At 42.3% G+C, this 16,557-nt stretch overlaps 1 protein-coding gene across 1 annotated transcript in view; it reads left to right on the forward strand.

Moving 5' to 3' along the window:
• Positions 1 to 4,459: 4,459 nt before the first annotated feature.
• Positions 4,460 to 16,557, forward strand: part of npdc1 (neural proliferation, differentiation and control, 1) — a 38,998-nt gene continuing 26,900 nt past the window's right edge. Inside the window, 1 exon segment of the mRNA NM_001173856.1 lies at positions 4,460 to 4,702. Within this exon segment, the coding sequence (NP_001167327.1) occupies positions 4,603 to 4,702 (100 nt within the window). The 5' untranslated portion in view covers positions 4,460 to 4,602.

Below are 16,557 nucleotides of genomic sequence, written 5' to 3' on the forward strand. Positions count from 1 at the left end.
AAGAGCCTCAGATCCACAGTCCCTTCTACCAGGTGGCTGATGAGATATGTTGGCACGACTGCCATATTGCATCTCCATCCCAAAGCCCTTGCTTGGAATTGTACTTCGCCAGACTGCCAAGAACCTTGTCCTCATCCAGGCCAAGGTGGCAAGACACGGTAGTGATGACACCATAGGCCTTGTTGATCTCTACACCAGACAGGATGCTCTAGCCAGCATACTTGGCATCCAACATGTACGCTGCGGCTTGTATGGGATTCAGGCAGAAGTCTTCACGCTTTTTGATGCATTTCAGAACTGCAGTTTCCTCTGCTTGGAGCAACAGTGAAGTGGGCAGGGCAGGACAGGTTTCTTCTCTTACATTTGCAAGCAGAGTCTGAACATCAGACAGGATGGCATTGTCTCCCTCAATCTGTGCAATGGCTACTGCTATAGGTTTCAGAAGTTTCAGGCTGCTTACCACTCTCTCCCAAAGTACATCATCCAGGAGGATCCTCTTGATGGGGCTGTCCATATCGGCAGACTGTGATATGGCCATTTCCTGGAGAGACTCCTTCCCCTCCGAGGGACTGTCAAACATGACAACACCACCCCAACGGGTGTTGCTGGGCAGCTTCAATGTGGTGATCTCATTCTTCTCACTTTGCTTGTTGAGGTTGATTGCTACTATAACTTGATGACCCTTCACATACCCAACCATTTACTTGGCTCTCTTGTAGTGTATCCATTGTTTTCAGTTCCATGATGTCCTTGAGGATCAGATTCAATGCATGAGCAGCACAGCCAATGGGTGTGATGTGAGGGTAAAACTCCTTCACTTTAGACCAAGCAGCCTTCATGTTCACAGCATTGTCTGTCACCAGTGCAAATACCTTCTGTGGTCCAACCAAGGTCATTGATGACTGCCTTCAGCTCATCTGCAATGTAGAGACCGGTGTGTCTGTTGGCCCTTGTGTCTGTGCTCTTGTAGAATACTGGTTGAGGCGTGGAGATGATGTAGTTAATTATTCCTTTCCCACAAACATTCGACCACCCACCAGAGATGATTGCAATACAGTCTGCTTTCTCTATGATATGCTTGACCTTCACTTGAACTCTGTTGAACTCTGCATCCAGCAAATGAGTAGATAAATCATGTCTGGTTGGAGGGGTGTATGCTGGGTGAAGAACAATCAGAAATCTCTTCCAATACACATTACCTGTGAGCATCAGAGGTGAACCAGTTGTATACACAGCTCGAGCAAGACATTCATCAGCATTTCTCTGCCTACGTTCCTCCATTGAGTCAAAAAAACATCTGATTCCAGGAGGACCATGAGCTGTTGCTATCGATAAGGTGTCTGATTCAACATTTTCACCTCAAATAGAAGTAGAGGGACTTTTGTCAGAGGTTGCTTGTTGGGAGCGCTGAGGAAACTTTATACACTTGGCCAGATGATTCTGCATCTTTGTTGCATTCTTCACATGTGATTTGGCACAGTATTTGCAAATGTACACTTTTCCTTCTACATTAGCTGGAGTGAAATGTCTCCACACATCAGATAGTGCCCGTGGCATTTTCCTGTAAAGATTAGGGAACAAATACCAAATACAATTCCACGTACAGATATAGTTAAGCAGTTAGATTAAACAACTCATTTTGTAAGATAAATGTTTTAAAATGAAACGTATGGAAACGGGTGAATTAACACTCCTCAGTTAGCAGGCTCAAGCAAGCTAAACCCCACATGGTTGCAAAAACTAACTAGCACAGACTGTTAACAAGTTAGAAATGATTTAAACACACTTTACTGTAGGCTACTATTTACTAGTTAACAAAAAATCATGTATGTCATATAAAATATATTCATCCCACCCAGTATTGTAATCAAAACTTACCAGAAAGCATGTAGTCCTTGGCTCAGACAGTGTAGTAGTGTGGGCTCAATAGCATCTCATTAGTGTGCAAGATCTTGAGAATCAGCTGTACATGTGATGGAAGAATGCACTGTGCATGCAGAAGAATGCACTGTGCATGGCATATTTTGGTTAAACTATCCCCATTTCCATTGAATTGGGGATAGTTTAACCAAAATATGCCATGTGTATCCCACAAAAAAGGTGGGATACACATTAAAAAAAGCAAACATTTTTGTTGGATTTAAGCAAAATTCCCCAAATTCCAGGGCTTAACTTCCCATGGAAAATGTCTGACCCTTTGCAACCCTACTTCAGTACTTGTTTCACTGCTTTATAGTGAGGTTTGGAGACTGATAAAAAAATCCTCTTTCAGGGGAGAGTTGTGACAAAGCACAGGCTTTAAGCCAGGCCCAGTATACTGACCTGGTCTCTCACAAGGACACTGGACATAAGGTTAAAATAAATGTCAATAGTGTTATTTTTGCCTTATTACCAAACCACTAGCGATTGGCCTATATTACTTACTTAATCCTCATCATTCCTGGCAGAACATAGGCCTATATTACAATTGCTTGATTTGATATGGAACTTTATTTCTCACCCAAATGACTGAGCAAAAAGGATATGTTTGATATTTGTATTACCTCCAGTGCTTGACTTGGACTGAAATAGGTGCCAGTACTCATTTTGGGTGCCGGTACTGTTTATATTTAGGTGTAGGAGCTCCACAATACTTTAGAGCTAATATTCTAGAAGAGGTGCAGGAGCTCAAGCAGTAGAACATTTTAGGTGCCGGTACTCCGCTCCGGTGAGCTTCTGCCAAAGTCAAGCACTTATTTACCTCTGATATTTGAAACCTTGTAAACTGCTTGTCCTATTACCACTGTGGTGATGGTTTTACTAATACATCAGTAATAATATCTGTATTGCAGCTTCTGCTCCCTACACTGATCAGCAGGGTGCGCGCTCTCACACGATCCAAGATGTCCTCCCAGACCCACTCATTCTCCCTGCCCAGTCTGGGTCACTCCAAGCTCCTCACCTCAAAGAAGAAGCAGCCCATCAGATGTGAGCCTTCAATTTGACCAATGTCCAAACAGCTGAATTGTGAATTTTAAAGTGACTTCCTCTGTCCTCTCCTTCATCTGCAATGATCTGAAAGCACAGTGTAGTTTCCTGATCCACTCTCACATCAGTGCAGGTGAAGGGAAGGCGATGAAGAAAATAAGCCACTTTAGTCTATTGAGAGATGCACACATTGTCTCCAGTCCATCATGTTTTTCAGTTCTCTCAGTGGTCCTCGAGTGACAACATGTTTTCAGCCCAGTCTGAGCGTTCCAGTCACTCCTAGAGGAACTCTGCTAAGAAGAGACCACAGGAACAGCCAGACAGGCCTCCACGCCATGAGGTAAACCACTAGTCACACTCCATATCATAAGAGTACTCTGAGATAAAAGGGGTAATGTAGCCATGGGAATTAGGTTATTTTTAATTGATTCTCACACCCAATGAGCAATACCGCTACAAAAACTATGTGGGCCAGTTTTCCGGACACAGATTAGGCCAATTTATGGACAGAGAACCTATATCAATGGAGAATTTCCATTGAGTTTGTTTGTTAGTCCAGGACTAGGTTTAGAGGCAATTTATACTTGATCCGAAATGTGGTCGGATGGTACCATGTAGATGTTGTGACGCAATTGCAGAGTATGAATGCCCTGCCCTCTGCATAGGCCTTATCACTGTAAATGCTGCACGGCCAACGCAGAAATCGGATTGACCATGCAGCACCTTTAAGTCTGTGTCCGAGAAACCAGCCCTGTATGTACGGTATGGCTAGCTGCAATAAAGCTATCCCCTTTTACTGCCAGCAGACGGGAGAAGGCCTGAAGCCATTCAGCTGCATCAGCCCTGACAGTGGAACTAGATGCGGAGTGCTCTAACTAGGACCCATATGATAACGAAGTCACCTTCCTCACCGATGCTAACACCCACATGCACTAAAGCTGTGCTCACTTTCTGGTACTTACACTGTCATAGCACGAAAATAGGCAAATGTTAACAATGTTATTTTCTCAGAAAAGTGTGATAGTGGAAACTAGCTGCTTAGACCTACATAAAACCTTTCTATTGCATTATAATCATGGACTTTCCATTGCGTTTCTTATCTTGCAAACTAGATGATAAGTGATGCCACCCCCCCTCGCTACAGTGATAACATCGGTGATGGTAGAACATGTTAAAGCCTACGTCCATTTTATGTGCGACTGATAGTGGTTAAACCAGAGACAATGTAATAAACCGTTTTTCGTCAAACATTGGAGGCAACAGCAGAATACACCTGTATTTCCCCTACCTGCGCTCTGTTTGTCAATTCGACAAAATCATCAAGCCTGTTTTCTAACCGCGTCATGACGCAGACACCAAGATTTTACGTAGCCTACCGCCGCAGTTCACCGGTGCCTCTCCATCTGATCTCTCCTCTCGGTTGAGGAATTCCCCGCCTCCCCTTAATTTGCGCACCGCGATCTTTAGCAGTGCTACGGATTAATCAGCGACACGTAGACCGTGAACCGGACTGTTCACAAGCGTAGGATTTATTTGTCACGGAAAACACTTCGCACTGAAAACGAGTAGGGGGAATGATGACCAACCCTATGTCCCGGTGTCTGGCTCACGGTTCCTAAAGAAGTCCTCTCAAGGATGCTGCCTTCGAAGCGGATCGAACGACAACCCCGGGCCTCGCTTCTGCCCGGGGTTCTCCTGTGTGTCATTCTCGCCACTGTCAGTGCAAGTATGCCAGGTAAGCATATCGATTTATTACAGCACAAGTGAAACTGTTTACAAATAAACAAATCAAATACAAATATATAGTTTTGTTCTGTCTCATATAAGTTATAAAATGATGCCTTATTATGTCTTCGGATTCTCAAAACAACCTGAATTCAATGTAACAACAACAGCAAACATAACATATACAATAACATTATTTGGCCGATCATTTTGGGTTGAAAATTGTCTAAAGGGCACTGAAATTGATATGTTTATTGGATATGTTAAGTCAATTGTGTTTATGTAACGCTCACTGTGCTTAGTGCGTGACTAGGAGTTGTGATCAGCAAACTAAGAAAAGGGAACCAGGAAAGGGAATTCTCAATATACTGTATACCCTAGCAAATGGACGTAGTCTAGCCTATATTGCTTGACATGTGTTGTCATTCATATAACAATCTATAATTTTTAAGTAAATCATTATGTGCAGGCTTAGCCTATACGGCAGATTGTTATTGGAAAAAACACTTCACATTGGGTAAATCTAATCAAACACACTACATGGTTTTAATTAAAATGTTATTTCCATGAAAATTTCGAACATGTAGACCTCATTTTAAATCACCATTTTATAAGAGAGAGATGCGATTGAAAAGGATGAATTAGAGAATTAAAGATGCATTCTCGTATAATTTCAACCAGTAGTTTTGAAAGTGGTGCTCACGAGTCAAGTGGTCCCGTTTTTTTGTGCGCTACCTCATCCGATTGTGTACCATGTCACTCATTTCATGTGATATGTTGCAAATGTAGCAATTTGTATATCATACAATTTTTGCAATTTGTGTGATATGTAAGATCCCAGAGTGCATCTAGAATAGTAGTGTCTGCGAGGCAATCCCCCTGCTATGTGACGATATCTGGTGCCAAAGATGAGAGGTACTGACTGACTATGAGAGATAATCTCTCCTGAGCTCTCAACACTAAGGCCATATGAGAAACACAACTGCTAGATACTCTTATACACATAATCTCTTCATTTTACTGGACGGGGACACACACACACACACATTATCATTATCTCACCGACCACTCACACCGCTCAGTCAATCAAATGTATTTTATAAAGCCCATTTTACAACAGCAGGTGTCACAAAGTGCTATACAGATACCCAGTCTAAAAACCCAAAGAGCAAGCAATGCAGATGTAGAAGCACAGTGGCTAGGAAAAACTCCCTAGAAAGACAGAAACCTAGGAAGAAACCTAGAGAGGAACTAGGCTCCGAGGTTTGGCCAGTCCTCTTCTGGCTGTTCCATTTAGGCCAGATTGTTCTTCGAGTCGTTTAAACATTCGTAGATGACCATCAGGGTCAGATAATAACCACAGTGGTTATAGAGGGTGGAACTCTATAACACCTCAGGAGTAAATGTCAGTTGGCTTTTAATAGCCAAGCATTCAGAGGTTAAGAGAGAGAGAGAGAGCTATTCGGGAGCATTATTAAGGCGTCCGTAGGCTTCCCAGACGAAACACTTTGGAAGAGTTTGTGTATATATTATGACACCATTTTGTGACGTTTTTGTTCATTTTGGACTTCGGCAGTTCGGGCACACAACATGTTTTGGGGAGCAAGCCGAATTTCGGAGCAGACGCAACTATATGAGCCTTCGTCTGTGATTGGTCAACAGTAGGGATTCTTCAATAAAGTCTTTGTCGTCATTCCACGAGACACAACAAATTCATGCACCAAACATCTTAGTTAGATGTAAAATCGCGCGACTAAGATCTCTGCAAAAAAGGCAAAATTAATGACAGATTTCTTGATTTATCTTACATTAATTTGAACTTTTGAGAAAGTGGGAGTGGCTAGGTTTTTGCTACGGTGACTCGAGGAACAAACTAAATTAACTGCCAGGGTACAATTTAAAGAACATAACACACCCACAACGTACAACACCGCGAAGACCAAAATCTCATTTTTTTTTAATGAGCAGTAGAAAAACACATGCAGAATCGGTGAGTTCAGGCCAGGGGAGGACGACTACCCCCTCTCATTGAGGATTTCAAATTCAAGGCTGACTGGGGTTCTGCAAGCAATGTTTTCAGAAAGCAGTAACCCCCATAAGGGGAGTATGGTGGCTCTTCATGGTCAATATTCGTGGAAATACATATATTGTTTTAACACAGTCATGGTAGCAATACTTGCTTCTATTTCACCAGTATGTCTTGAAATTTTTAATTTAACTAGGCAAGTTGGTTAAGAACGAATTCTTATTTGCAATGACTGCCTACACCGTACAAACCTGGATGACGCTGGGCCAATTGTGCGCCGCCCTATGGGACTCCCAAACACGTCCGGTTGTGATACAGCCTGGATTCGAACCAGGGTGTCTGTAGTGACGCCTCTATCACTGAGATGCAGTGCCTTAGATACTCAATGAGAGGGAGCAGCACTGAGCTAGCCTGCAACGTCACTTCCTAGATTAGCTCACACTGTGCATAGAATGTTTCCAAAAACTCCTCCAAGAAGCAAGATGGTGGTACACTAAAACAGCAATTCTTGATCTTCAAATGTGCACCTGAGACTTCACATAGGAAACAATGGGGTTACGTAATCTATGACTTCCATTCTTTTTACAAGCCAGTAACTCCGACCCTGTTATAGGGTCAGAGGCAGTGAAATCAAATCAAATGCTATTTGTCACATGCACCGAGTACAACAGGTGTGGACTTTTACAGTGTAGCCCAGTAACGAGTGGAGAGCCAGGCAGAGACAGCAAGGGTGGTCACTCCAGTGCCTTGTCGTTCAATTTCGCACCCCTGGACTTGACTACACTCAATCATAGGGCCTACTGAAGAGATGAGCCTTCAGTAAGGATTAAAGGTTGAGATCGAGTCTGCGTCTCTCACATGGATAGGCAGACCATTCCATTAAAATGGAGCTCTATAGGAGAAAGCCCTGCCTCCAGCTGTTTGCTTAGAAATTCTAGGAACAATAAGGAGGCCTGCGTCTTGTGACCGTAGCATACGTGTAGGTATGTACGGCAGGACCATCCTCTCTCTGCCCCTTCTTTAACTTCATCCTTCTATGCTGATTCTCCCTGTTGTCATCCGTGTTTTGTTCTTTAAGGTCAGGTATGTCATTGCAGAGGCAGTGCCTTTGTGTGGCTCTCTGGCACTCTTGTCACTAATAGTATTCAGTGATCATTCTCCTGGGGGCTGGCTTGTGTTAGATGGAGAGATTACAGTTTAACTGTTATTGCTAGTCACAAATAACATGTGCACATACATGCACACAAGTGCACATACACGCAGTGGTGGGAAAAGTACCCAATTGTCATACTTGAGTAAAAGTAAAGCTACCATCATAGAAAATGACTCAAGTGAAAGTCACTCAGTAAAAATACTTATTGAGTAGAAGTCTAAAAGTATTTGGTTTTAAATATACTTAAGTATCAAAAGTAAAAGTATAAATCATTTAAAATTGCTCATATTAGGCTAACTAGATTTTCTTGTATTTTGTTTTTTAAGGATAGCCAGGGGCACACTCCAATACTGACATAATTTACAAATGAATAATTTGTGTTTAGTAAGTCTGCCAGATCAGAGGCAGTAGGGATGACCAGGGATGTTCTCTTGAAGTACGTGAATTGGACCATTTTCCTGTCCTGTTAAGCATTCAAAATGTAATGAGTACTTTTGGGTGTCAAATGTATTGGAGTAAAAAATACATTATTTATTTAGTAACTATTTTCTTAACTCTATTGAACTGCATTGTTGGTTAAAGGGCCAAATACACCTGTTGTATTTGGCGCATGTGACAAATAACATTTGATTTGATTTACATTCGGTAACGGAATTATATCATGGGTTCCTGATATGTACAGTGCATTCGGAAAATATTCAGACCCCTTGACTTTTTTGTTACGTTAGATTTATTTTAAAATGAATGAAGGTCCCCAAGAACTCAGTGGCCTCCATCATTCTTCAATGGAAGAAGTTTGGAACCACCAAGACTCTTCCGAGAGCTGGCCGCCTGGCCAAACTGAGCAATCGGGAGAAGGACCTTGGTCAGGGAGGTGACCAAGAACCCGATGGTCACTCTGTCAGAGCTCCAGAGTTGCACCGAGTGCAACTCTGGTACCCTGTGCCACCCTGTGTCCCAACTCCTCTGTGGAGTTGGGAGAACCTTCCAGAAGGACAACCATCTCTGTAGCACTCCACCAATCAGGCCTTTATGGTGGAGTTGTCAGACGGAAGCCACTCCTCAGTAAAAGGCACATGACAGCCCGCTTGGAGTTTTCCAAAAGGCACCTAAAGGACTCTCAGACCATGAGAAACAAGATTCTCTGATCTGATGAAACCAAGATTGAACTCTTTGGCCTGAATTACAAACGTTACTTCTGGAGGAAACCTGCCGCCATCCCTACAGTGAAACATGGTGGTGGGAGCATCATGTTGAAAATAGCTGTGCAGCAACGCTCCCCATCCAACCTGACAGAGCTTGAGAGGATCTGCAGGGAAAATTGGGAGAAACACCCCAAATACATGTGTGCCAAGCTTGTAGCGTCATACCCAAGAAGACTCGAGACTGTAATCGCTGCCAAGGTGCTTCAACAAAGTACTGAGTAAAGGGTCTGAATACTTATGTAAATGATATTTTTTTTTATACATTTGCAATAAATTCTAAAAACCTGTATTTGTTATGTCATTATGATGAATTGTGTGTAGATTGATGAGAATTTTTATTTTTTTAATCCATTTTAGAAAAACGCTGTAACGTAACAAAATGTGGAAAAAGTCAAGGGTCTGAATACTTTCCAAATGCACTGTACTATACATAAATGCACAATTATGGATATGAATATCATTCTCTTCATGGTGATGTATCCTGAATAGGTACACAAATATAAAAATATCCTTCTTTTGCATATTTTGCTGGTATTCTACATACTGGCTATTATTCTAATGAGATCCGCCCCCAAAAAACACCACATTTGGTTGGTCCGGAGCAGACCAAATCTGAACCAATCATAGTTTGTTTAACAAGTTTGGACATCACAGTACAGCACAGTAGAATGGCGTTCCGTAGAGTACAGTACTGTACTCTAGTGTCCTGTACTGTACAGTTCTGCACTGTACTTTTCTTTACTCTACTGTATTGTTCTGCACTTTACTGTGCTGTCCAAACTTGTGAAACATCTATGATTGGTTCAGATTTGGTCCAACCAGAGTGAACTGACCAAATTTCAACTACTTTTCAACCTCAATGGATGTCCGGTGTTGGTCGGTGCTCAGTGGGTGCTTGTTACAGTAAATGGAAAAAGAGTAGGTGGTAGGTATCAGTAAGACCTGGGGAGGTGACATTAACTGGAGAGAGAGAGAGAGAGGCTCTAACCACTTCTGGGAAAATTGAAAAACACTAAACAAACAACAACACAAAGAATTATATATCCAAAATGGAGATGTATGGGTAATCTTTTTGGCCCTATAACAAAGAACAAAGAACAAACAGCAAAAACATATACATGATCAAATACAAATCAACTATTAAAGACTACCAGAACCCATTTGATTCTCCAATTACCTTGAATGAACTACAGGATAAAATAAAAACCCTCCAACCCTAAAAGGCCTGTGGTGTTGATGGTATCCTCCATGAAATGATAAAATATACAGACCACAAATTCCAATTGGCTATACTGAAACTCTTTAACATCATCCTTAGCTCTGGCATCTTCCCCAATATTTGGAACCAAGGACTGATCATCCCAATCCACAAAAGTTGAGACAAATTTGGCCCCAATAATTACCGTGGGATATGCGTCAACAGCAACCTTGGGAAAATCCTCTGCATTATCATTAACAGCAGACTTGTACATTTCCTCAGTGAAAACAATGTACTGAGCAAATGTCAAATTGACTTTTACCAATTTATCGTACGACAGACCACATATTCACCCTGCACACCCTATTTGACAAACAAACAAACCGAAACAAAGGCAAAGTCTTCTCATGCTTTGTTGATTTCAAAAAAGCCTTTGACTCAATTTGGCATGAGGGTCTTCTATACAAATTGATGGAAAGTGGTGTTGCGGGAAGAACATACAACATTATAAAATCCATGTACACAAACAACAAGTGTGCGGTTAAAATAGGCAAAAAATAACATATTTCTTCCCACAGGGCTGTGGGGTGAGACAGGGATGCAGCTTAAGCCCCACCCTCTTCAACATATATATCAACGAATTGGTGAGGGCACTAGAACAGTCTGCAGCACCCAGCCTCACCCTACTAGAATCTGTTGTCAAATGTCTACTGTTTGCTGATGATCTGGTGCTTCTGCCACCAACCAAGGAGGGCCTACAGCAGCAATCAATCAATCAATCAAATTTATTTTTATATAGCCCTTCGTACATCAGCTGATATCTCAAAGTGCTGTACAGAAACCCAGCCTAAAACCCCAAACAGCAAGCAAAGCATGTGAAAGAAGCAAGGTGGCTAGGAAAAACTCCCTAGGAAAAACTCCCTAGAAAGGCCAAAAACCTAGGAAGAAACCTAGAGAGGAACCAGGCTATGAGGGGTGGCCAGTCCTCTTCTGGCTGTGCAGGGTGGATATTAAAACAGAACATGGTCAAGATGTTAAAATGTTCATAAATGACCAGCATGGTCAAATAATAATAATCATAGTAGTTGTCGAGGGTGCAACAAGCACGTCCGGTGAACAGGTCAGGGTTCCATAGCCGCAGGCAGAACAGTTGAAACTGGAGCAGCAGCACGGCCAGGTGGACTGGGGACAGCAAGGAGTCATCATACCAGGTAGTCCTGAGGCATGGTCCTAGGGCTCAGGTCCTCCGAGAGAAAGACAGAAAGAGAGAGAGAGAATTAGAGAGAGCATATTTAAATTCACACAGGACACCGGATAAGACAAGACAAATACTCCAGATGTAACAGACTGACCCTAGCCCCCCGACACATAAACTACTGCAGCATAAATACTGGAGGCTGAGACAGGAGGGATCAGAAGACACTGTGGCCCCATCCGATGATACCCCCGGACAGGGCCAAACAGGCAGGATATAACCCCACCCACTTTGCCAAAGCACAGCCCCCACACCAGCACCTAGATCTTCTGCACAGGTTCTGCTAGACCTGGGCCCTGACAGTAAATCTCAGTAAGACTAAAATAATGGTGTTCCAAAAAAGGTCCAGTCGCCAGGACCACAAATACAAATTCCATCTAGAGACTGTTGCCCTAGAGCACACAAAAAAACTATACATACCTTTGCCTAAAAATCAGCGCCACAGGGAACTTCCACAAAGCTGTGAACGATCTGAGAGACAAGGCAAGAAGGGCATTCTATGCCATCAAAAGGAACATCAAATTCTACATACCAATTAGGATCTGGCTAAAAATACTTGAATCAGTTATAGAACCCATTGCCCTTTATGGTTGTGAGGTCTGGGGTCCGCTCACCAACCAACAATTCACAAAATGGGACAAACACCAAATTGGGACTCTGCATGCAGAATTCGGAAAAAATATCCTCCGTGTTCATCGTAAAACACCAAATAATGCATGCAGAGCAGAATTAGGCCGATACCCGCTAATTATCAAAATCCAGAAAAGAGCCGTTAAATTCTACAACCATCTAAAAGGAAGCGATTCCCAAACCTTCCTTGGAGATGAGTCCCCTAAGCAAGCTGGTCCTGGGGCTCTGTTCACAAACACAAACATGCCCCAGGACAGCAACACAATTAGACCCAACCAAATCATCAGAAAACACAAAGATAATTATTTCCAATCTGTCAAGTAATGAACAAAAAAACAGAGCAAACTAGAAAGCTATTTGGCCCTAACCAGAGAGTACACAGTGGCAGAATACCTGACCACTGTGACTGACCCAAACTTAAGGAAAGCTTTGACTATGTACAGACTCAGTGAGCATAGCCTTGCTATTGAGAAAGGCAGACCTGGCTCTCAAGAGAAGACATGCTATGTGCACACTGCCCACAAAATGAGGTGGAAACTGAGCTGCACTTCCTAACCTCCTGCCAAACGTATGATCATATTAGAGACACATATTTCCCTCAGATTACACAGATCCACAAAGAATTCGAAAACAGCCAATTTTGATAAACTCCCATATCTACTGGGTGAAATACAACAGTGTGCCATCACAGCAGCAAGATTTGTGACCTGTTTCCACAAGATATGGGTAACTAGTGAAGAGCAAACACCATTGTAAATACAACCGATATTTACAGTATGTTTATTTTCCCTTTAGTACTTTAACCATTTGCACATCGTTACAACACTGTATATACAGTTGAAGACGGAAGTTTACATACACCTTAGCCAAATACATTTAAACTGTTTTTCACAATTCCTGACATTTAATCCTAGTAAAAATTCAATGTCTTAGGTCAGTTAGGATCACCACTTTTATTTTAAGAATGTGAAATGTCAGAATTATAGTAGAGTGGTGTATTTCAGCTTTTATTTCTTTCATCACATTCCCAGTGGGTCAGAAGTTTACATACACTCAATTAGGATTTGGTTGCATTGCCTTTAAATTGTTTAACTTGGTTCAAATGTTTCGGGTAGCCTTCCACAAGCTTCCCACAATAAGTTGGGTGAATTTTTGGCCCATTCCTCCTGACAGAGCTGGTGTAACTGAGTCAGGTTTGTAGGCCTCCTTGCTCGCACACGCTTTTTCAGTTCTGCCCCAAAAAATGATATGGGATTGAGGTCAGGGCTTTGTGATGGCCACTCCAACACCTTGACTTTGTTGCCCATTTTGCCACAACTTTGGGAGTATGCTTGGGGTCATTGTCCATTTGGAAGACCCATTTACGAGCAAGCTTTAACTTCCTGACTGATGTCTTGAGATGTTGCTTCAATATATCCACATACCTTTCCTTCCTCATGAAGCCATCTATTTCGTGAAGTGCACCAGTCCCTCCTGCAGCAAAACACCCCCACAACATGATGCTGCCACCCCCGTGCTTCACGGTTGGGATGGTGTTTTTCGGCTCGCAAGCCTCCCCCTTTTTCCTCCAAACACAACAATGGTCATTATGGCCAAACAGTTCTATTTTTGTTTAATCAGACCAGAGGACATTTCTCCAAAAAGTACGATCTTTGTCCCCATGTGCATTTGCAAACCGTAGTCTGGCTTTTTTACGGCGGTTTTGGAGCAGTGGCTTCTTCCTTGCTGAGCGGCCTTTCAGGTTATGTCGATATAGGACTCGTTTTTCTGTGGATATAGATACTTTTGTACCTGTTTCCTCCAGCATCTTCACAAAGTCCTTTGCTGTTCTGGGATTGATTTTCACTTTTCGCACCAAAGTACGTTCATCTCTGAGACAGAGCGCATCTCCTTCCTGAGCGGTATGACGGCTGCGTGGTCCCATGGTGTTTATACTTGCGTACTATTGTTTGTACAGATGAACGTGGTACCTTCAGGCGTTTGATGAACCAGACTTGGATGAACCAGACTTGTGGAGGTCTACAATTAATTTTTTCTTTTGATTTTCCCATGATGTCAAGCAAAGAGGCTGAGTTTGAAGTTAGGCCTTGAAATACATCCACAGGTACACCTCCAATTGACTCAAAATGTCAATGAACCTATCAGAAGCTTCTAAAGCCATGACATAATTTTCTGGAATTTTCCATGCTGTTAAAAGGCACAGTCAACTTAGTGTATTTAAACTTCTGACCCACTGGAATTGTGATACAGTGAATTATAAGTGAAATAATCTGTCTGTAAACAATTGTTGGAAAAATGACTTTTGTCATGCACAAAGTAGATGTCCTAACCGACTTTCCAAAACTATAGTTTGTCAACACAAAATGTGTGGAGTGGTTGAAAAACTAGTTTTAATGACTCCAACCTAAGTATATGTAAACCTCCAACTTCATTCGTAATGTCTTTATTATTTTGGAACTTCTGTGAGTGTAATGTTTACTGTTCGTTTTTATTGTTTATTTCACTTTTGTATATTATCTACTTCACTTGCTTTGGCAATGTTAACATGTGTTTCCCATGCCTATAAAGCCCATAGAGAGAGAGACAGAGAGAGAGAGAGGTTCTCCAGATTGTTTTCATAGTCTTATTTTGGCCACCAGATGACAGAAGGAGAAATAAAACAGTTATGTGCTCAACATAACAGTATGCCAGTGGAAGGGAGGACAGTAGGCCCACCCACTGGGGAGCCAGACCCAGCCAATCAGAATTCGTTTTTCTCCACAAAAGGGCTTTATTACAGACAGAAATACTCCTCAGTTTCATCAGCTGTCTGGGTGGCTGGTCTCAGATGATCCCGCAGGTGAAGCATCCGGATGTTGAGGTCCTGGGCTGGCGTGGTAACACGTGGTCTGTGGTTGTGAGGCGGGTGGACCTTCCGCCAAATTCTCTAAAACGACGTTGGAGGCGGGATATGGTAGAGAAATTAACATTCAATTCTCTGGCAACAGCTCTGGTGGACATTCCTGCAGTCAGCATGTCAATTGCACGCTCCCTCAAAACATGAGACATCTGTGGCATTGTATTGTTTGACAAAACTGCACATTTTAGAGTGGCCTTTTATTGTCCACAGCACAAGGTGCATCCATTTAATGATAATGCTGTTTAATCAGCTTCTTGATATGCCACACCTGTCAGGTGGATGGATTATCTTGGAAAAGGAGAAATGCTCACTAACAGGGATGTAAACAAATTTGTGCACACAATTTGAGAGAAATAAGCTTTTTTTTGCATATGGAACATTTCTGAGATTTTTTTTCAGCTCATAAACATGAGACCAAGAATTTACATGTGTCTCACTGGGCCATGAGTCCGACCTGCTCTCACTTGGGGCCAAAGCCAGGCCACTGGTACTTTTCAGCCACATTTACATAACAATGGCTAACTGTAAACTTTAACACCTTCTAAGAAAGCAACTGTTTTGATTATGCACAGGTTATTGATTCTGCTCTTCACAAGTCCACACCGTCAGCCCTAGCTATGGAAAAACAAGGGTGTATACACTAGTGTAACACTGGTGTTATAGTCAAAGCGGCATAAGTGCCCGAATACTGTTACTAACTGCTCTGAGATCAGTTAGGCTCAGGAGGGGTCAGAAGACTGTGATTCAGTAATAAAGCTGGATTGAGGAACCTGGCAGTGAAATGACATAAATCCTGGTCTTGAACCCACATGGCAGCAGGCACTAAGCCTATAAAGGCTGTCCGCAGACCTCCGAGAGTGGGTTAGAACTATTCTGCAGCTACTGGTGCGTTAATATGATGTAATGTTTCATTTATAAGCTAGAACTCATTCTTCATTATTACCCTGGCCAAATGTGAGCTAAAAAGGTCCTACTTTTTCCAAGATTAGGTATAATATAAGGAAATGTACAACACGTCCATAGATAAAGAGAAAATGAGGAAGACTATACAGTTGAGGGGTTGCGCTCAGAAAGATTCCTTTGAAATAAATGTTGCACTTTTGAAATCTCTTACGTAACAACCAGAAAGGAGGTATTATCGATCTGTTTTCCTTGGTTCCTTTTCCTTATTGCATTCCTCCTGAACAAATGTTGTTTGGTCGGTCTATGGGGTAAGGAGGAAGAAAGGAAGATTTTTTTTTTACAACACAGGGACTTGTTGCCGTGGCAACTCTGAAGCCTCACTGCAGACCAAGCAAGCAAGTTTCTCCCAGCCAGCCCAGGGGAAATCATTACACAGACTCTCAGTGAAATTGTAGCTGGCAATGTGATTCCGACTATTGATCCAGAGATATTTAACCAGACTTAACCCATTGCATGAATCAATGCTGTCTATATTGTGCTGTAGCGTTTCTGCTAATCTCACTGTCCTCTGAGAGAGAGAGAGAGAGGGATGTTAA

Source organism: Salmo salar, chromosome ssa11 (genome assembly GCF_905237065.1).
Source record: "Salmo salar chromosome ssa11, Ssal_v3.1, whole genome shotgun sequence".
Classification (NCBI taxonomy): domain Eukaryota; kingdom Metazoa; phylum Chordata; class Actinopteri; order Salmoniformes; family Salmonidae; genus Salmo; species Salmo salar.